This window comes from Rattus norvegicus, chromosome 13, assembly GCF_036323735.1.
Source record: "Rattus norvegicus strain BN/NHsdMcwi chromosome 13, GRCr8, whole genome shotgun sequence".
NCBI classification, from domain to species: Eukaryota; Metazoa; Chordata; class Mammalia; order Rodentia; family Muridae; genus Rattus; species Rattus norvegicus.
The window spans coordinates 71,032,185-71,046,929 of record NC_086031.1 but is presented as its reverse complement, the minus strand read 5'-3'; the positions used below and the strand labels follow the sequence as shown (position 1 = coordinate 71,046,929).

The 14,745-nt window shown below is 41.5% G+C and overlaps 1 protein-coding gene across 5 annotated transcripts in view; it reads left to right on the top strand.

Annotated features, from left to right (window-relative positions):
• Nucleotides 1–14,745, top strand: part of Axdnd1 (axonemal dynein light chain domain containing 1) — a 77,796-nt gene that overhangs the window by 53,081 nt on the left and 9,970 nt on the right. For 4 of the 5 annotated variants that reach the window (XM_063272748.1, XM_039091372.2, XM_039091370.2 and 1 more), the window contains exons 18-21: nucleotides 1,201–1,294; nucleotides 3,479–3,693; nucleotides 4,509–4,605; nucleotides 8,916–9,026. In XM_063272748.1, coding sequence (XP_063128818.1) covers nucleotides 1,201–1,294; nucleotides 3,479–3,693; nucleotides 4,509–4,605; nucleotides 8,916–9,026 — 517 coding nt within the window. The remainder of the gene's footprint in view (nucleotides 1–1,200; nucleotides 1,295–3,478; nucleotides 3,694–4,508; nucleotides 4,606–8,915; nucleotides 9,027–14,745) is intronic. The other variant, XM_063272750.1, reaches the window with a different exon arrangement.

The window sequence follows — 14,745 nt, the reverse complement described above, 5'->3', positions numbered from 1 at the left end:
AGCTTCTTATAGGAACTCCCCACAACCTCCTGGAGGACCCCAGTAACTCAGTCACTTTCTAGTAGGCCCTATCCCCTAAAGGTTTCGTGTCCGCATTTGCATTAGCTCAGAGCATTTGATGAGTAGTCTTGAACTAATATCTGTTGACACACTTGTCATTTAAACTTCCCGTTTGAGTTTCCTGGTGCTTTCCAATTGTCAACTGTAGTTTCATTTGGTTGTGTTATTTTTGCCTTTAAATGAACTGAGGCTTGCTTTGTGATGCAGCATCTCTGTCTGCTTGGAGACTGAGGAACCTTCTGTGTTCATTGTCATTTTTCCATAAAATTGGGTTGTTTACAGTCATTGTTTCTATGACTTTTTCTTCGTTTTTCTTTCTACATCGTTTCTGAAAACCTTCAATAGTTTCATTTTTCAAAATTAACTCTCATCACTCTCAATGAGGAGTGGACCATGCTGACTGCATGCTGAAAACCAATCATTGAAAGGTTTTAAAATTAATTAGCATCACACAGTGTCTTAGTCAGGGTTTCTATTCCTGTACAAACACCATGACCAAGAAGCAAGTCGGAGAGGAAAGGGTTTAATTCAGCTTACACTTCCACATTGCTGTTCATCATCAAAGGAAGTCAAACCAGGAACTCAGGCAGGTCAGGAAGCAGGAGCTGATGCAGATCCATCCCATGGATGGATGTTTCTTACTGGCTTGCTTCCCCTGGCTTGCTCAGCTTGCTTTCTTATAGAACCCAAGGCTACCAGCCCAGGGATGGCACCACCCACAATGGATCCTCCCACCTTGAACACTAGTTGAGAAAATGCCTTACAGCTGGGTCTCATGGAGGCATTTCCTCAAGGGAGGCTCCTTTCTCTGTGATAAATTCAGCTTGTGTCAAGTTGACACACAAAACCAACTAGTCCTCTTAGTCTAGGAGTGAAGAGGCAGGGGCATGCCCATTTATAGTGAAGAGAAATAATGCAGTTAGAACATACACTGTCCCAAGCAGATCGTGCCATTGACGTCTGTCTAGGAGTTATAGGAAGACTGCATCAGCCTAACCAACCTTCAAGTAGCGCATGGCTGTGGGTCACTTTTGCCTAAGTTCTTAAAAGCTTCTCAGCTTCCATGTCCCTTTCACCTCAATGATGGCTTCTTGTGTACTCAAGCCTCCTTAGTTTATTTTGCCTTCTTTCTTCCTGCAGGATACTCCAAGTACACATATTTGAAATGATTCAACAATGGATTTTGAAGTTAGACAACGAAATTGCCAATGGTCAAATTGAACTTCTTCGCCACGTATGTGTTCATATGGCTTTTCAGGGTTCTATTTTGCTTCGGTTGGGGATTTTCTTCAAGGAAGGACAAGGCCCAAATGGAGCAAGGCAGCTGGAAGAGTAAAATGAAAGCTTATATAGCAGTAATTCAAATGATTTTCAATGGAAAATGAAGAAAATCTAGCAGAGTGGGTTTCCCATGATCAGAAACAATGTTTGTCTTATGACATGAGGAAGAAAATTCTAGCACTGTTATCATCTCTAGATGTTGCTACCACAAGCCTCTCCAGAGTGCCCAGTTTACCATTATTGAGATCCATGGGCCCACACACTTGGTTTCTGTTGTGTTATAGAGCTCGTTCTTTGTCATAGGAGCATTTAGAAAAGCTCTTATGCTCTTCTTTGTTAACACGGTGTTACTATAGTGTGGTTAGTCCATAAGGGAGTGTGAGAGACAGGAGATGCTTCTGCGACCTACTTGCACGTGTGTTCGAAAAGTAGAAGAGTCTTTCTGTCCAACAATCAGGCCTTTCACTTCCTGACCCATATCCCACCAATAGTTTCTGCTGTTTTCTCTGAGCCCTTTGTTCTGTTTGCCCCATGCTATTTGTCTGTCTGAAACATTGGTTGGTAAACTTTTACTTTTGCCCATGCATGGGGTGTGCGTGCCTGTGTGTATGCTTGTTGGCAAGTATATGAGTGAGGATGTGTGTGGAGGCCACGGTTGCTGTTTATGTCTTCCTTACTCTGTTCTTTTGCCGAAGAGGGTCCTTTCACAGAACCAGGGCTCAAAGCTTTAGTCACCAGCTCAGCTAGTCTAGTTAGCTAGCCAGTTTGCCCTGGGATCCGTTTCTACCTTCTAAGCAGTGGGGTATAGGCAGGACACATGCCTGCCCAGGTTTTACCTGGAGTTTCTAACCTCATCTTCAGGCTTCTGCAGTAAGAGCTTTATTCTGGAATTCTTTTAGCAAAAAAAAATTTAGTAAATTATTTCTACCTTATTTCTAATTTGTATATCAGGTTATGACTGTTTTATATGTTATAAATTACATGCAAAAGTCAACAGAGATTTTTTTTTTAAAAAAGCCCAGTATTTTAAAATAACTTTGAAATGGTTCAAAATATGCCCTGCTTTTTAGATATTTATGCCTGCAGGCTGGTGTCACTGATAAAGCTCTTGTAGGTCTCTTCAAAGCTCAGCTTACTTTGATGGTGTGAAACTATAGCTAACAGAGAGACACAGAACTGAAGGGAATCTCATCACAGGATTTATTTGTTACATGATGGCACACATTTTTTTTTCTTTTTTTCGGAGCTGGGGACCGAATCCAGGGCCTTGCGCTTGCTAGGCAAGTGCTCTACCGCTGAGCTAAATCCCCAACCCCGATGGCACACATTTTTGAGTCTGTAAATTATGCAATGGTTTTTTAATTGACCTTCCACTAGCCACAATGTCCATTAGTTAGTTGTTCTTGAAAACAGTAGCCAGAGTAATAAATCTGCATTTTAAGAGCTTCTCAATGGGCTGCTGAGTTCACACTGCACATACCAGATGTCCAATCATTACCTCCTTCAATTAAAGATGGGGGGGTGTCCTTTTGAGTTACTTGTAGAGCACTAGAATGCCTTGGGGCACAATTGGCAACTTGAGCTCTATTGACTTAAGGACCCTTGGTCAAGATAAACAAAATCAGTTTAACACACAATAGTTGAGAGAAGAAAAAAACAGGACTACAGTAGCTAAGAAATTATCTGATTTCTTTAATAATTATGGGTTGCTGAAAGTTGGACATGGGTATGATCACTCCTGCTTTTTTAGTCTTTTCATGTATATGTGAGTGTTGTGTGTGTTTCACATGTATTTGTATGCAGGTGCATGTGAGCATGCATGTGAAGACCTGAGCCTGATGTCACATAGCTTCCTAGATGGCTCTTCTACCTTCTTCATCAAGGCAAGGCCTCCCAACCAAACTCAGGGCTCACCTATATGCTAGTCTTGCTAACCAACCTGCTTTGGGGATCCCCTGCCGCTGCCTTCCAGGACAGGAGTCCCAGGCATGCAGGGGCCCACCAACATTTGTTTGAAGTCTCCGGCTTACTAGTGCTGTAAAGGCTGAGTCCTCTTTCTTTGCCCCCTTCCTGTTTTTATTGTTTAATGTGATAAAAATGTCCTAAATGGTTGCTTGGATTGTAATCGTTTTAACAGATGGATGAATTGCATATAGCTATGATCCAGTGGATGGTAAACTTGCTGACCGTAATGCTTCCTGATTTTACTGAGAAAATCACTCTCCCAAAGATGAAGGGGGACAACTTAGGGTTTGCCGAGGAAGAGGAGCGTGAAATAGGAGTCGCGGAATTAGAGATAAACGCGGTCTCACTGGCCAAGCGGCTGGCTCGGTACTCCAGCCACTTGCACAGGTAACTCCTCCTCCCTGCGCTGCTGTCCACTAAAGACTAATACATGTAAGGTAGGGCAGATATTGAAGTAGCAACAATAGGGTGATTTTAAGGCCTTGAAAGAAATTCTACACTGAAGCATGGGGGCTGTTAAGTTCAAGGCCAGGCTGGCTGTGTAACAAAATTCCTGTCCCAGAAAAAGACTGAAATCCTAGTTTACAAATGTTCCGAGGTGAAAGGAACGTGGTAGGAAGGCCATAGGGGGAGATATTTAGCAAGAAGAACTTACTGTCCTGGTGAAGCAGTGTTATGATTATTATGGTAAATTAACATGGTTAATGGTGTGTGGATTTTATGCACTTAAAGGATCAGTAATGAGTAGAACATGCTGGGCATATTAGTCAGCTTCTCATTGCTCTAATAAAATACCTAAGATAATTAATTTATATAGAGAAGAGTTTTGTTTCAGCTTCCAGTTGGAAATGTCCCAGTCTGTGGGCCTAAAGCCAGGAGGCCCATCGTCACTTCAAGCATCTGTGGGAGAACAACTTCCTCATTTCATAGCAAGGAAGCAAAAGGGAAGAGAATGGGAGAACATAGCCTTCCATGGGCACACCTCCATGCACAGAGACCTAAAGGCCTCGACTAGCCCCACCTCCTGCAACTTTCACTATCTCCTAATAGTGCCATCTTGGCAGGAGAGGACCAAGTCTGTATAGCATGTGACCCTTTGGGAATTACAGTCTTCCAAGTCACAGCACAGAGCTTATGTGAGCTCACTGCCACTGTCTCATCTGTCTGCCTGTCTGCCTGTCTGCCTGTCTGTCTGTCTCCAGCTGCTGCATAGGCATGGTAAGAGCAATGGCCCTGAGTAGAGCTGCCCACTTACAGAAGAATCCTGCTAAGGACCGCCAGGAACTGGATAGGATGAATGTAAGCCTTAGCTTTGTTTTGTTTTGTGGTTAGTGGATTTTCCAGGTCTAATGAAATCAAAACACAATGTACATTAAAATTATTTGAATTAAATAATTTTATAGTTCTAAAATATTCATGCAGTCATTAAATCATTCATTATAATAAATTATAATTTTATTATAATAAAAGTCATGTGTAGGCATAACTTTTTTGCAACCTAATTTTTTTATTGGTTTTTAAAATTTACATTTTAAATGTTATTCCCTTTCCCAGTTTCCTGTTTGTAAACCCACTATCCCATCCCCCCTCCTCCTCCGTCTATGAGGGTGTTCCCCCTTCCCAATCACCCACCCCTTCCTGCCTCCTGGCCCTGACATTTCCCTACACTGGGGCATCAAGCCTTGGGCAGGACCAAGGACTTCTCCTCCCATTAGTGCCCAACAAGGTCATCTTCGGCTACATATGCAGCTGGAGCCATGGGTCTGTCCATGTGTACTCTTTGGATGGTGATTTAGTCCCTGGGAGCTCTAGTTGGTTGGCATTGTTGTTCTTATGGGGTTGCAAACCCCTTCAGCTCCTTCAGTCTTTTCTTTAACTCCACCAATGGGGACCCCATTCTCAGTTCAATAGTTGGCTGCTAACATTCGCCTCTGTATTTGTCATTCTCTAGCTGAGCCTCTCAGGAGACAGCTATATCAGGCTCCTGTCAGCATGCACTTGGCCTCAGCAATATTATCTAGGTTTGGTGGCTGCAACCTACTTTTTTTTTTTTTTCCTTTTTTTTCCGGAGCTGGGGACCGAACCCAGGGCCTTGCGCTCGCTCGGCAAGCGCTCTACCGCTGAGCTAAATCCCCAACCCCTGCAATCTACTTTTAATAAGGGTCCAACCCCTCCTCTAACCCACCACTCAGCAGAAGTAGTTGAAGAGAAAAGTCACTAGGATGTGTGGGAAGTGGACCTGTTCTTTGGGGCTGAGCTCGATCTTTGGCAGCAGTTCAGTCCCGTAGCAAACATCAAATACAACTCAGCAGCTGCAGTCCTAGACCTCTGGGCAGGCAGACACCACACAGGAACAGAACTCCCACATTCTCCAACTACATCCCACCTTCTATTAGCCTATTCCTCACAAACTTAATAAATTAACCTATCTATGAAGTTGGTACCCTCATGATAAAATTCCAATAGCACCACCAGGCAAAGACAAAGAGCAACACAAATATATATGTATTATATACATATTTATTTATATATGTATTATATATAATACATATGTGCACACATATACACATATATACAAGTATATATAAATATATACATACATATGAATATATATACATATATATAAAAGTAAATGCACACACATTTTTTTTTCTCTTGATGGACACCTAAGTTGTCTTCAGCTTTGACTATTATAGGCAAAGCTCCAATGTACTTTAATGCCCTAATCTTTGAGCAGACATTTACTTTCTTCTCTTGGAATGGGATATGTATATTTCCAGGGTGACTGAACCATGTTTATACTCCTGTTGTTAGGGTCTGTGATTCCGGGAAGAAAGACCCCAGACTCCATTAGTATGCAAAAGCAGGGTGTTTATTCAGCTGAATTTTCTGTATGCAGGGGTCTGCCCATTCAGGAATGGGGCCCCTGGTGGACTCCCAGGCCCAGCTTTTGTTGTCAGTCAGGAGAATTCAGGGAGGGGCATGTGTCCTTTTACTTGATTGGTCAGCTCTATCTCTAGAGGTCTGACTGACAGTGCTTAGGCTCTGGAGACTTCCCAGGGGGTGGCTTACTCATTCTAGCTACCTATTCTTACTTCAGGCCAGATGACAGGGTGTCCTCGCATCGGTTGCTGTGGCTGTGATTGGCTGACCACAGGTTCCTGGATCCAGATTCTCATGCCTGGGAAACAGAATCTTAGGCCTAACTCAGTCTCCCAAATTGTCAGTGTGCAGCCTGTCATAGAGTCGGCCGGGCTCTGGCTAACGCAGTCCTCTATCAGCAGTAAATAACAATCCTTTGTTTCACATCCTCGCCGGTCATTGATGCAGCCCATATTTTAAGTGGTAGACATTCCCATAGGTGGGTAGCAATAGGTTATCATGGTTCTCATTTGCGTTTCCTTAGTGACCGATGATGCTGAATTTCTTTTCTTGTACTTACTCTTTATAGGCATGTCGTCTTTGGTGAAAGTCTGTCTAAATTGTTGGCCCATTGGTATTGGCTCGTTTCCTTATTAAGTACTAGAAACTCTTTATATGGTCTGGGTAATAAATCCTATATCCTATGTATTATTTACAAATGTTTCCTCCAGCTTGTGATGTTTCATGTTTACTAGGACTTTGAGGGCTGGGAGGATGGCCCAGCAGGTAAAGCACTGGCTCGCCCATGCCTGAGAACTGGTATTCAGATCTCCAGAACCCATGTAATGCCAGGTGTGCATGGCAGTCTGCCAACAATCCCAGAGCTGAGAAGGCAGAAACAAGATCCCCAGACGAAGCTGGTTGGTTAAACTAGTGGAATCAGAAGACTCTTCCTCAGTGTGTAAAAGTGGGAGAGTTAACAAGGACAACACCAGATGTCAACCTCTGAACTCTGCACATTCACAGTTGTACATAACCCACACAAATACATATCACAACATGTGTCCACAAACATGAGAACACATCTCAGACATGCATGTCACACATACATATACATACAAAAATCCCCCCCCCCCGTGATACCTTGAGAGACAGGAGGTTCTTAACACTGATGGTGATCTAGCTTTTGTTTTATGAGTCTTGTTTTTCGTGTTACTTTAAAGGAAAATTTTGCCTAACAGCATCATAAAGATTTTTCTCTCACGTTGTCTTCTAGATATTAAATAGTTTTTGGCTTTATTCTCAGGTTTATTAACCATTTTGCATTAAAAACATTTTTTAAAGCTGTGTTGCCAGTTATGGTTCTTTTTTGGCCCATGTGTATCTGATTATTGTGATGCCCTCTGTTAAAAAGACTGTCATTTATCAAGAGGCCTTGCTGTCTTTGCTGAAACATCTATTGAACATGTATGTGTTATACTGTAGCTCTATTGGTCAACATGATCACCATTACTAATCTTCATTATTTTTATCATAAATTTTTAACCTCATAGTTAAAATCCAAAAATTTGTTTTTAAAGGTTATACCAGATCCTTTGTTTTACCATATGTAATTTAAGCTTACCAATCTCTTCAAAAGGTGTTGAATTTTTTTTTTTTTACACTTTAACTATTGGTCAGTGGGTGGAGAGTTGACCCTCTAACTACCTTGTGTCTTTGGATCTGTTAATACAGTGTGTGTCTTCATTTGTTTGTTTCATTGAAACTGTGGCTTTCAGCAAACAGTTCTTACTCTCATCAAACTTATCCCTATTTTATGTTGGTGTTACTATACATATTCAGTATTTCATACTGAGAATCCAATGAATACTTGGTTAGTACAGATATATACACAGTGCTTAGGAAGAGTTTCATATAGAACTAAAAACCATAAATGAGCTTGCTACTTGTATTTGTTTCCTGAGGAGACATAACACAAACATTTCTATTTACTCCAGGTAAGGAGCACATGACACACCAAAATAATAGTCATAGCAATGTCCAACTTGGTGTATCAATGAGTTTTACTGGGGCTACTTATAGGAATACGAATGAGAGGTTACTCAAAGGAACAGAAATCACTTAAGGACAGCTGCAGTACCAAAGTCCAGTCCAGTATGGATGGCAGCTCCCAAAGCTGGGAACCCAGGTCACACTGTGTGACCTTCAGACTGGTCACAAGTAGAGTGTCTTTCCCAGTTGGTTCAGTTGGTCTGAGCCTTTCCCAGGCAGAACAATTGGTCTTTGCTGCTAGGCTTACCTGAATGGCTTTACTACTTAGATACTCTAGGGGAGAAGAAAAGAAGTGAATATGATCAGTTTCAGGGACTTCCTGAAGCTATTTTGAGCTATTTCCTGTTTCAACCTTAGAGGAACCTCTCACAAAACACTATTGTTATTAGCAAACAACCATGTTGACATGGTCAGTCACATAAAATTTATTGGAACAGATCATTTAAGGGTTAGTAAGCCCAAGAATTCTGTATCTGGTTTTATGGTCCACACTTACCCTACCACAATGCAAATCAGAAACCCTGTCAGTGAGGCACAGTGTGATCAGGCCTACATTTGTAGTAAGACACTTCTGTGTGGTCTTTGAACTGAACACAGAGGAGTTACAGAGGAATTGTGCTGAGCAATGCAGTGGGAGTCGTGAGTTGGCATCAGTTGATTTCCCCTCATATAGTAATCATGCTGTCTCTTCCCAGAGAGAATGTTACGATTGGATCAGCACATGCTCATACCTCATTTCTGACATCAAAGGCAGGAGAGTACGACTACTGTCATATGAGGAAGCAGAGAAGCTGCTCGGGGAAGAGGTATTTACTACATGCTGCTGTCATTTGGTCTGTAAGGAAATGAACGGAACAGTCGCTTTTCCTGTATCTCAGGGTGCCCCGGTTGCAGCATCTTTCTGAAACTGCTCTTCTCCATCCTCACCATAGACTGCTGGAAGAGAATTCCTTTCTGATCTAGAGTGTCAGCAGCTCTTCCTCCTCCTCCCCAGGAAGAGACTCCTCCACTCAGTGTTTAAAATAAATTTAAGACTCCCCCACCACCCCGTGTGTGTGTGTGTGTGTGTGTGTGTGTGTGTGTGTGTGTGTGTGTGTGTGTGTGTGTGTAGGTTGGAAGAGGGCTTTGGATACCCTCAAGCTGGAGTTATAGGTGTGAGCTGCCAGCTATGGATGCTGGGAACTGACCCTGGGTCCTCTGCCAGAGCAGCCAGCCGCCTTAGCTGTTGAACCATCTTTCCAGCCCATTCAGCAGGTGACACGCAGCACAGGATTATGAATCTACCTCTCTCTGTTTCTATCTCTCCCTCTCCCTCTGTCTCTGTCTGTCTGTCTGAAACATGGTCTCGCTCTGTAGCTCTGGCTAGCTTGGAACTCACAGAAACCCACCAGCCTTTGTCTCCTGAATGCTGGGACCAAAGGTGTGTGCATCTCTAACTCTTCCCAGTGGTTCCATCTAACTTAACTGAAAATACTTTATAAACACGGACATTTCTCCCACTCTAAAAAACGTCCTTGTTTGTTGTTTTTGTTTTGTTTTGTTTTACCTCATTCTCACTGATCTTACCCAGGTCCTATGAATGCTGAGTAACCTCTGAGTCCTAGCCCCTGGCACAGGGGGGTCTGTTAAAATTCTAAGGCCACTGTGAGTCACTAGTAACTTTGTTGCCTGCTCTAGAATGTTCGGTTCCCCCATTTAACCTGCTCCCCTTTAGCATGTGGCTCTGTTAACTCTTCCTTCCTTTGGTTAACGCTCCTTATAAGACAAAGTTTCTGGATTTCATCCTCTTTGGTCTATTTACCCCTGTTTTCATCATCTACCTCTGCCTGTGCCTGGCATGTGGAGACTCTGTCCTTAGGGTGCACTTGCTACCTTTTGTACATCTCTACATGGTATCGTATCCATCCAGTTTCTCGTATGTCTGGGATGGGGTCTCTTGCAGCCCAGACTGGCTCAAACTGTTCAGGATAGGCTCCTCTTGGCCTTGAACTTGTGACAATCTTCAACGGCTTCTTAAGTGCTGGGATTACAGGTGTGAACAATCACTCCTGGCTAATCCTGTGTTTTTAACTACCACCTCCTTACTAGTGATTCCAGAGCAGTGCTCACTCATTTAATGACTGTCACATAGTCCTTCAGTCTCTGACTGACTGGCATTTACCTCTGGTAAAATCTTAAGAAGCTCCTGTTATGACAGCCACACCCTACAGTATGATCTGATGGCATTAATGCCCCTGGGTCTGAGAGGAAGGAGATGTCTCTAGACAAACATTTTAAGACTTTATATATTGCCTTTAAAAAAGTATGCATCCTTAACATAACCTTTTCTAGGTTGACCAGATTGTAGCCAGAATTATTTCTGGATTAACCACTGAAAGCTTTCACTGACATCATAAATCTTAAACCGTAGTATAATACTAGAAACTTGCTAAAGTAGCATGAGTGTGGTTGCTAACCTAGGGGAACCATGTGTACAGAATCAGCTGGGTATGGTGACAAACATCTAATTCCAGCCCTGGGGAGGAAGAGGCAGGATGATGGAGTTCAAGGTCATCTTTGGTTACACAGCAAGTTCTAGGCCAGCCTGTACTACAAAATACCTCATATCAAACAAACGACCAATACACAAAGTGTTTTAGAAAGTACACCTAACTCTAGAGACATGAGCACAGAAGGAGAAGGCACCTTCTAGGTGATTAACTCAATCTGATAGGAATTAGATTCGTGACTCTTAAGGGAGCACGCAGCACACTTGATCACTGTGCCCAGGTTTGAATATCTGCTGACAGAGACGCTTTCAAAAATGATGCATGTGGCTTGGATAAGCAGTTGGGCGTTGAATGTTAGTCTTTCTACTGAGATGAATGGGCTGTGTCTCCCTCTATCTTTTCCTTCCAACTGCTGATAGTTCCTTTTTTTTTTTTTTTTAAACATCTTAATTCAGGGCTTGAGTTAATATCTTTTGACATAAAATTTCCAACACTTGGCAATATTCAATCAAAGCCTATTTCTGGATTTTCTATTTTTCTTTGATCTGTTTATTCATGAACCATTACAACATATTTTCTTTTTAAGATTTTTTTTTTCCGGAGCTGGGGACCAAACCCAGGGCCTTGGGCTTACTAGGCAAGCGCTCTACCACTGAACCAAATCCCCAATCCCTCTTTTTAAGATTTATTTCTATTTTTAAAATTATGTGTGTGTGTATGTGTGTGTGTGTGTGTGTGTGTGTGTGTGTGTGTGTGTGTGCGCATGGTACATGTGTACGAGTGCAGGTGCCTGTGGAGGCCAGAAGACAGTGTTGGATCCCCTGGAGTTGCAGGCAGTTGTGAGCTGCCCGACATGGGTACTGCAAACCAACCCTACGTTCTCTGAAAGAGCCCTTATCTGCTGAGCCATCTCTCCAGCCCCACGCCACGATGTTTCATTATTGATGTTTTAGCGTTCAACAGAACCAGACTTCCTCATGAATCTTTAATCTTTCCAACATTTCTTAGCTTTTCTTACTTATTCTTTATGTAGTGCTACAATCTAACTCTAGAAAAATGACTTTTTAAAAACTAGTTTTAAAAATTTTTAAGGGGTTGGGGATTTAGCTCAGTGGTAGAGTGCTTGCCTAGCAAGCGCAAGGCCCTGGGTTCGATCCCCAGCTCCAAAAAAAAAAGAAAAAGAAAAAAAAATTTTTAAAATTAGTTCAGAACAGACAACTTTCTTTTTCTTTTTCTTTTTCTTTTTTTTTTTTTTTTGTTCTTTTTTTCGGAGCTGGGGACCGAACCCAGGGCCTTGAGCTTCCTAGGTAAGCGCTCTACCACTGAGCTAAATCCCCAGCCCCAACAGACAACTTTCTAATGCTGAAATGTCCCATCCAAGAACATGGGGGTATACTGTGTACTTTTATGCTTGAAAATGTTAAATAATTCGCTCATCTTGCATATTTCTTGTTAAATTTATGTCTGAATATTTTATTTTAATTTTTTCTTATAACCTTTGAATTTTAGTTTTATATGCTCTTTGAATTTACTCAGTCTTTATTTTTACTGTCTTTTCCTAATTTGGGGAGTGTTATCTAGATATCTTTTTTTTTTAAAGATTTATTTATTTTATTTATATGAGTACACTAGCTGTTTTCAAACACACCAGAAGAGGGCATCTGATCCTATTACAGATGGTTGTGAGCCACGTGTGGTTTCTGAGAATCGAACTCAGGACCTCTGGAAGAGCAGTCAGTGCTCTTAACCACTGAGCCATCTCTCCAGCCCTATCTAGAAATCTTAATGGTTTGATGTTTTACTATCAATTTTGATGCTTCTTTTGTTTGCTTTTCCAATACAGTCTTCCTCTGTGTAGTTCTGGAACTTGCTTTATAGACCACACTAGCCTTCAACTCACAGGAATCCCCCTGCCTGTGTCTCTTGAGTACTGGGACTGAAGGCGTGCACTACCACTGCCCAGCTCAATTTTGATACTTTCTAATGGTTTTTTAATTGTTAAATTGTGTTGAATTCTTCTTATTCAATGTATTAATGTATTTAATGATAAATAACAGATAGCAAGCAGATTTTTTTCTCTTGTTTCTTTTTAAAAGATGTGGTGTGTGTGTATGGGTGTGTGTGTGTGTGTGTGTGTGTGTGTGTGTGTGTGTACACTCATGCAGGTGACTTTTGGAGTCCAAAAACGGGCAAAGGAATCTTTGGAGCTGCAGTTACAGGCTGGGTGCTGAGAACTGAATTTGGGTCCTTAGAACAACAAGGACCTAAGCCCAGAGCTTTCTCTCTGGCTCCTTTGTTCTTGTTTCTGACTTTAGCAGGAAGCTTTTTAGTAATTTGTCTTTAAGATGTTGGAGGCTGGGTCTGGTGGCATGCTTTTAATCCTCATACTCAGGAGGCAGGCTGATCTTTTAAATTCTGCACAGTGAGTTAATTCTAGACCAGTCAGAACTGTATAGTGAGACCCTGTCTTGAAACAAAACAACAACAGCAACAACCCAACCAAGAAAGAAAGAAGAAAGAAAGAAAGAAAGGAAGGAAGGAAGGAAGGAAGGAAACTAGGGAAAACAACATTAGTAAAAATTAAAATCAATAGATTGACCTACCAATTAATGTCTTCAGAAATTTCAGCTCTTGCATATGGAGACTTTTTTCTTCTGCCTTATCCTTTAAATTTTTTGTTTGTTCTCCTCTCCTCCTCTTTTTCCTCTTTCGCTTCTTCTTTCTTATTGAGAATTTATCTACTGGTGGCTTTTTGCTTATCTGAAATATTTTTGCTTCAAAGGTTTGCAATTAGCTCTACAATTCCCTTAATACATTGATAACATTATTCTATTGATTTCTGTATATTACTGTTCCAAAATAAATGATGGAGAATTCAGCTGTCAGTTCCTTTGAATATAATCCATCCTCTTTCTCTGGTGACTTTTAAGATCCCCTTTTGCTTTTAGCATTCTGCACCCTCACTCTGATGTATGTGGACTTTTTTTGGTCAGTATTTGAATAGGCACCTTTCAGGCATTGGATAACGTTAACTCCTTTTCTCTCTGGGCTCTTCTGGTAACCCTCAGACTTCTGGGGCTACTTTTGGGATCCTTTTTCTTCTCTACTGTTTTATGTAACAAATTTCTGTCTTAAGTCATTGCACCACAAGTTTATGTGAAAATGCGATTTATTTTCTTGGCTTTAACTAAATGAATATAACTGTTAAATATTTAGCCCAAATTGAACTCTAGCTTTCAGATGCTTATTCACACTTAGCCATCTCCATAGTGCCTTGAACGTGCACAGCTAACTGAAACTTTTAGTCACATTTTTAAAAAATAAATGTTGCAGTTTTTGTCTTAACTAAGCTAGCTCCCAAATAATTGAGACAGGACTAGGAGAGTTATATAACAAGCTTTAAGGGCACAACAACTGAGCAGTACTAATCTATATTAATCCTCCAAACTAATCTGACTACCTTCTAGCCAAAATCCTCTCAATCCTTGCATTTTATGGCTTTCTCTGCTCCAGGTGTTTTTCCATGGTGTTTCTAGGACTCTTTCCGGAAGCTGATTCCTCAGTTTTTCTCTCTCTCCTCCTCTCTCTGGCTGGGAGGAAGCAGAGACCTTTTCTCTCCCTGCTCAGTCATTGGCTGATCAACTTCTTTATTGACCAATCAGGAAATAAATGGGGAGCAATGTTTACACAGCACTGAGGGACAGGAGTTGCAATCAGAACAAGGTTGCAATCAGATATGTTAACACAGAAATCAGCATTTGAATAATACAAGAATAATCTTTATAAAGTGCACATAACATTATGCCTACAAGAAGTCATATCACTCCCAAACCTGCTTCTTCAACCTTGCCCATTGTCATAAGACACCAATTATGTGTCACTCAAGATGCACCCTTTCCCTAACCATTTTGTGTCAGTAAGAAGCACTTTTTCAGTATCTCTGGACCACCCTTCTCTTGACGTTACAACACTGTATTCACTCTCTCCTTGGATTTCTTCCTTCCTTTTATTCTGATCTGTTTCCTATTGTGAGAAG